Source organism: Austrofundulus limnaeus, unplaced genomic scaffold (assembly GCF_001266775.1).
Source record: "Austrofundulus limnaeus strain Quisiro unplaced genomic scaffold, Austrofundulus_limnaeus-1.0 Scaffold153, whole genome shotgun sequence".
NCBI classification, from domain to species: Eukaryota; Metazoa; Chordata; class Actinopteri; order Cyprinodontiformes; family Rivulidae; genus Austrofundulus; species Austrofundulus limnaeus.
In genome coordinates, this window is record NW_013952555.1 from 334,439 (window position 1) to 341,826 (window position 7,388).

At 46.2% G+C, this 7,388-nt stretch overlaps 1 protein-coding gene across 1 annotated transcript in view; it reads right to left on the bottom strand.

Moving 5' to 3' along the window:
• Positions 1-465: 465 nt before the first annotated feature.
• Positions 466-7,388, bottom strand: part of tmc3 (transmembrane channel like 3) — a gene marked incomplete at its 5' end in the record, with an annotated part of 20,343 nt that continues 13,420 nt past the window's right edge. Inside the window, 7 exon segments of the mRNA XM_014016734.1 lie at positions 466-1,878; positions 2,182-2,458; positions 2,540-2,582; positions 3,429-3,507; positions 3,594-3,719; positions 3,912-4,022; positions 7,216-7,344. Of these exon segments, the coding sequence (XP_013872188.1) occupies positions 918-1,878; positions 2,182-2,458; positions 2,540-2,582; positions 3,429-3,507; positions 3,594-3,719; positions 3,912-4,022; positions 7,216-7,344 (1,726 nt within the window).

Sequence of the window (7,388 nt, forward strand, 5' to 3'; positions counted from 1 at the left end):
TTTCCTTTAGGTCATTTCTTACAGTTCAGTCACATACATTGGCTCCAGCTTCCTCCCATTTACGCTTCATCTGTTTAGTTGTACTTTTCCAGTTTTCAAGACAAATGGTCTTAAGTTGTTTGTCTTGATGCTTTGATGTCTTTCTTGGTCTACCAGTATGCTTGGCTTTAACAACCATTCCATGCTGTTTGTATTTGGTCCATATCTTGGATACAGCTGACTGTGAACAGCCCTCCAAGGTGTCATGACTGCAGGTGTTTTTAACTGCAGACTGACCAGCAGATCTAATCTGAGGCAGGTGTCCACTTACAGAAAGGAAACTGACTGGTTGTGTCCTTATTTTATACCTCCAATTTGAGGGATTCCATACTTTTTCCCTGTGCTTGGTCAATAAAAGTAACATTCACTGACTTCCACAATGTTTTCTCTTCATTTCTTTGAGTGTTCCTGAAAGCCAACAAGTTGACCTTTGGAATGACCTTATTATTGTTTCATGTTTTTGATCTGAGTTTGTTTTACAGYATGAAATGTCTGAATGAGWGCTCATCCAASACTGCTGATTCCAGACTTTTTGWCAMGGGTTGTAACCTAGCTGGTAAACTTGAATCAAACCATCAGAAACTAATCAATAGATGTTTGTCTTCTAATATTTTAACCTGTTTCAAGATGGCCGCCACATCTTAGCAAACACATGAATGTCTGTAAGTCAGTCAGTTTGACAGATACTGAGCTAAGGTTTGTTGTGGTAGTGTCTGAGAGTCCTCTCCATCACGTCCTCTAAGGCCTGACTGATCAGACACATTGTTTTTAAGGTTTGACCCAAACGAGTCAGAATCACTGATTTTATTTTGAACTCTGACCGAGGCAGCGGGTGACTTYCATTCCTTACAGGAAATTCAAAGAAGTTAGAGAATCCATCAAACCTTGGAGCAGACCAGGTCCTGAGACTCGGTGAAGTTCAGATCCAACTTGGTCTTGAACTGGTTCTTTGGCTCAGAGTTGAGGTGGCGCTCCTTGTTGTGGATGACCTGGATGTACTGATCCGTGCTGCTGTTCTGCTGGTCGCTGCTGGAGGCCACAGAGGCCGAGTCTGACTCGGTTAGAGGGGTCTCCAACTTGGCCCTCAGCTTAGGCTTCACATGAGACTCCAGGTGCCTGGTTCTGGATGGGGACTGGGATGGTCTTCTGAGGTACCGAAGGTAATGAGTGCTTCGGCCCGGTTCAGCTACTTTTCTACCCACCTGAGATGGAGAAGGGAAGTCCAGATCTCCCCAGTCCATGTCTCCTTTACAGTCGTCTTCTTCATCGTCCTCCTGGACCCCGTACCTCYCTGCCCGGGGGTCATTCAGACCCTCACCGATGTAGAACTGTGCCTGTTGGTGGAGGTCTGACAAAGACCGGGGCCGATGAGTTTTTCCTAGAGACACCTTCCTCCTGCCTTTGTCCCGCCCCCTCTCCTCCTCCTCCTCCTCCTCCTCCTTGTTGAGATGCTGGGGTGTGTGGGCCCGGTAGGAGTGTGGTTGGTGGTGGGGGGTGCGGGTTGGGTACCGCCTGATGTTGCGCGGGTACAGCTCCAGGATCTCTGTGGGCTCCTCCATCACGTAGTGACAKGGGATTCGTGTAGCCGAACAGAGCAGCTTCTTGCGGGGCTCATGCTCGTTGACGATCACATAGCGTGTGGCGTGGCCGCGGCGTCCGCTGTACCCCTGAGCTGCGATGATCCCGGAGGTCTCAGCGGGGTGGACAGGCCGGACTGTCTTCCTGTACAGGGGCTCGGACCGGTTGCTGTCAGAACAGTGAGCGGGGGAGGTATAGGCCATGTGGAGGCAGGACTTGGACCTGCAGGTACCACTGGGACCACCAATAAATGGTCTGGGCCTGGTGGGAGAAACAACAACAGCATAAATCAGTTCATGGGCTCACCTGGTTCTGGTTCCATAAACCTGTTCAGAAACAGAACCAGATGTTTTCATACACTCCATAAAAACCAGATCAGACTAAACTACAGGTCCATGAGAGAAACTCAGACCCACTCCCAGCAGAGAACCTCTCCAGCTCCTCACCTGYTCTCTGAGTCTGAGCCCACCTGAACCAAAGGTTCTGTTCTTCTATGCAGTGGATGGACTCTTCTGGTTCTGTGAACCAGGTGTTCTAAGTCCACCTGAAGGGGTCTGGGGTCACCTGTTAGGGATGTATTCTGTCCGGCGTTTRGGCAGTATGGTCACCGCTGGACTTCGAACCGATCCAGACCCAGGTCCACGGTTTAGCTTGGTTCTGGAGGCAGACTGGCTGATGGTCCGGATGCTGTTACCACGGTTACCTGGAGACTGAAAGTTTGTGACGCTGCCGTTCCTCCTGGGAGATGGGGTGGTGTGGATGGAGGCCTCTTTACTGGTCCCATCGGTCTCCTGCTGGTCCGGACTCTTATCTGCTGAAGGTTCTGGAGCCTGAAGTCTTGCTGTGGCGTCAGAGTGGAGATCAGAGTCAGAAACGTGAATAATTCAAGGATTAATTAGAGAGAAAAAAACATCAAAGGTACCTGCAGCCAGCTGGAAGACCTTCTTCTTGTCCTCCGTCCTTTCCTGAGATTAAACAAGGTTCTGCTCAGAACTTTCATCTAGTCTCTTCAAGTCATCAAACAAAACTTTCATCTAGTCTCCTCCAAGTCATCAGACAAAACTTTCATCTAGTCTCCTCCAAGTCATCCAACAAAACTTTCATCTAGTCTCCTCCAAGTCATCCAACAAAACTTTCATCTAGTCTCTTCAAGTCATCAAACAAAACTTTCATCTAGTCTCTTCAAGTCATCAAACAAAACTTTCATCTAGTCTCTTCAAGTCATCAGACAAAACTTTGATCTAGTCTCCTCCAAGTCATCAAACAAAACTTTCATCTAGTCTGCTCCAAGTCATCAAACAAAACTTTCATCTAGTCTGCTCCAAGTCATCAAACAAAACTTTCATCTAGTCTGCTCCAAGTCATCAGAGAAAACTTTCATCTAGTCTGCTCCAAGTCATCAGAGAAAACTTTGGCAGAACCAGAACCAGTCTGGACCTTTAGAGCTCTACAGTTTGGAAGAAGCCAGCAGCTGATGAGTCCATCAGAACTCAGTGGACCTGATGAGTCCATCAGAACTCAGTGGAGCTGATGAGTCCATCAGAACTCAGTGGAGCTGATGGAAACATGTTGATCATTAACGTGACAAGTCACAGCCAACATGCTCTCAGGTCCAGCAGAATGTGTTGAATCCCTTCATCCTGACCAGAACATTCTTCTGGTTTCTTCTGGTTTCCTGAGATTTGGACTCATCTGCTGCTCAATCTGAGCAGATTTATCAGCCTCATTCATGTGAACTGGGATTATTACATCAGTCAGTACAAACAGAAACCTGGTCCTGGTCCAGAACCGGGTCCTGAGCCTGAACTCACTGTCTGCAGCTGCAGCCTCAGCTGGTTGTTGGTGAACTTCAGGGACCTGGCGATGGACTGTAGGTAGTAGATCAACATGCTGAAAAACAAAAGGTTCGGTCAGTCTGTTAGCAAAATATGTTTGTTCTGTTTTGAAGTTTGTGTTTGATGRGGGTCTGCTCTTACAACAGCAGCAGCAGGCCCGGCAGAACCACCACCGGACTCGTGACGTAACCCATAACTTTACTGAACCACAGGGGGAAGTCTGTGGCCACCGTCTCTGAGATGATGTCATAGATCTTCTCCTGACCACTGAAACAACACAAAACACAACAAATCAATGAAAGTCAGTGATTTAAGATGATTCTAACCTCTGAGAACTGATGAGATGACTGCAGATTAAACTCCCTCCCCTCCCTCCTGAGGGTCATCACAATCATTTGTTAGTCCAGCTCAGACATGTTTTGAGAGTGTAAGTGTGTAAAACGTGTTAAAGCGGGTCACCTGAAGGGTCCGCAGTGCTCAGAGGGTCTGTATCTGACGATGGCGAAGATGGTGGGTAGCATGCAGAGAAACAACATGAACAGCAGCATGGCCAGGTAGAAATTATTGGATCTGAAAATAACAAACACACAACAACTCACAGTTTTTTATTACAGCTTGCCTTAACCCATTCACACAGCAGAGTGTCAGGTCTCTACAGAGCTAACGTACAATCATCTGTGGAGACTGATCAGTGCCAATCATTCACACACTGATGGCCTGCAGGACAAATGGTTTTCTGTCAGAGTGAGTCAGAAGTCAGTGAAGGACCACTTCTCCTCCTAACTTACTCMATGCTAAATTTATTTCACTCTGATTCTGAAGCAAAACAACAACTACATTTAACTCGTCACATCTCAGAGATAAACATCTGTACACATCTGAAATTTTCCACGAGTAAGAACCAACCTCTTCTGTCGCTCAGGATCAAGAATTACTTCAATAGATCTTATAGTTTTCACACAGCTGATGGTTGTTTTAACTAGAGACATGCTGCAGATCCTTTCTGCCCCTCCCTGTAATGACATCACAATCAGGCCTTCTGATTGGCTGAGGCTGTTGCTGGGCAGAGTAGCCTCTTGAGTTATGGTGCGTTCACACCGAACGCGATTTCAGCTTCAAAATCGCAGCCAACGCTGAAGTTTGAAGCTTGTGCACTTTGAGGTCAGACGCAGGACAGCTGCGCTGCACAGCGACAGCCGCCCCGCCCCTCCCTCCTCTGTCGGGCTGTTTAATGTCGGACGAGGAAGTGGCTTTGCTTTATTTACAGACAGCCAGAACGTGTCACGTTCATCAGATAATTAATTCATAATTAATTCACCAGATAATTCAGAGAAGAGGCTCACAGCTGCTTTCAGGACTATTTTTCCAGTCTGATGAGTCGCTGCCACGCATTGCTGCGGATCAGGACACGACTGCAGCACTCATTTCAGCTAAAGAGCAGGAGCTCCGTCTGTTTCAGGTTAGTGGACCTCATTCAGTAAACTGTCCCGTCGGGAAATATGTTACTACGTCACACAGTGGAGTCTCTCTGATTGGTTGACGCTGCGCGTCGAGCTGCAAAAGTTCAGATTTTCTAACTTCAGCGATTTGGACGATTTGGACGATCTGAGCGTTCGACGCTCAGATCGTCCAAATCGTTCAAATCGCGCTGCTCTAATCGCGCTTGAGGCGCCGCAGAACTTCCCGACGTTGCTTGAAGCGCGTCCACCATAGACTTTGTATGTAAACCTGCTGCTCCTGACGCTGAAATCGCGTTCGGTGTGAACGCACCATTACAGAACAATGAAGGGGCTTTAAGTAACCCAGCATGGCTCCCAGATTACTCAGCAGTTTTAGGACATACAAAGCTGGTCATTTTGATACCTTTTATCACYTCATATTTAGTGTGGTGTTAGCTAAGATGGATCCCATCACATACTGAAGCCAAATCAAAAATCCAAGATGGCTGCCTTAGCTAAAATTGAAAAATGGACCATAACTCAGCCATTTAAGACATATTTGGCTCAAATATTGGATGGTAGTACCATACCAAACCACTTTTATTTATAAAGCACTTAAACAGCACCAGGCCAACCACAGTGCTGTACAGCAGACAGACACAACAGGACATGTTCAAAATACAGTTAAAATATGGAGCATTTATATTTACAGTACATAAAGAACAGAGTTATGATACACGGTGAGGTTTTGCACCATCTCACTCAGACCCAAAGGCAAGGCAGCAGTAGTGTGTTTTTAAACGAGACTTGAAGACGGCGAGGGAAGGAGACTGTCTGACCTGTGGTGGTAGATCAGTCCACAGGTCTGGACCTGCTACAGAAAAGGATCTGTCACCTGTCAGTTTGAGACCAGAGTCAGGGACCTTCAGAAGCAGATGACCAGATGATCAGAGAGCTGTGGGACAGGTGGATACACTAGACCTGACAGGTAAGAGGGGGCGGAGCTGTTCAGGCATTTAAACACATCCAGGAGGATCTTAAAGTGAAATCTGAAATGAATCAGAAGTCAGTGAACAGAWGCTACAACAGGAGTAATATGTTCTCTTTTTCTTGTCCAGTTAGAAATCAGGCTGCTGAGTTCTGGACCATTTGTAAACGAGCAACTGGCTAATTCCATACAGCAGATCATCACAGTTATCCAGCCTGGATGTAATGAACACATGAATTAATGTCTCCAGATTTCTATTTGACAGGATGGGTTTTAACTCAGTCTCCTCAGCTGAAAAAAGCAGGATTTAACAATGGAGTTTACATGACTTTAATTTCAAGTATGGATCCATTTTTACACCTAGGTTGGTGACAAGTTGTTTTTCAAACGGGGCCAGAGTGGAAAGGTTAATGAAAGTGTTACTGTTTGTGTTGTTGGCTGGAAACAGAATGACTTCTGCTTTCTTCTCAGTAAAGTTGAGGAAGTTTAAAGCCATCCAATCCCTGACGTCAGCCAGGCAGTCAGGAAGAGGTTGGATGCTGTGTGGGCCAGCCTGTTTCAGAGGAAAGTAAATTTGACAGTCGTCTGCGTAAAGATGAAATGGTATGCCATGTTTACGAAAGATTGCACCTAGTGGCAATAAGTATAAGGAAAAAAGATGGGYTCCCAGGATAGAGCCCTGTGGTACTCCCCATTGAAGTGGTGCTGATGAGGACATGAAGTCCTTGATGTTAACACAGAAGTGTTTGTCTCTCAGGTAGGACTTGAACCAACCGAGGGCTGAACCTGTGACACCCACCTCCTTCTCCAGCCTGGAAATGAGGATGTTATGATCAGTGGTGTTGAAGGCTGATCTGAGGTCTAACAGCACACGGAGGACAGGTTCACCAGAGTGTAGGGCTGAAAACGTCATTAAACACCTTCAACAGAGCCGACTCAGCGCTGTGAGGGGATCTGAAGCCTGACTGAAATGGTTTTAACTGAGTGTCCACTGTAGTGGAGTAGACCACAGTGATCTCCAATAAATGGTCGATTCAAATCTTTACATAGATGACACATGACAAGCCCTCAGATTCTCCAGGAACTATTCTAGTTTTATTTACAAAAGGTCTAAAATGTTAATAAAACAAAGAAAAGCTCAAACACAAGTCTAAAGAGGAGAAGTTTGTCATAATTCTTCATCTCTGAAAGGTTTTAATGTTGATTCTTATCAAGAATCTACATGAATAATGGTTTATTCATAACATTTCCTTTCATTTATAATATCATACACCTGGTGAGAATAACGTGTGTGTGTGTGTGTGTGTGTGTGTGTGTGTGTGTGTGTGTGTGTTACCTGGAAGCTCGAAACACCTGCTGGTGAGGAACATTACAGGTGAGGACGGCCCAGCTCCTCAGATACATGAGACCAATCAGCTTCAACACGTTGAAGGCAGGAAGACATGGAGAGAAAAAGGCTCCCATCCTACACACACACACACACACACACACACACACACACACACACAC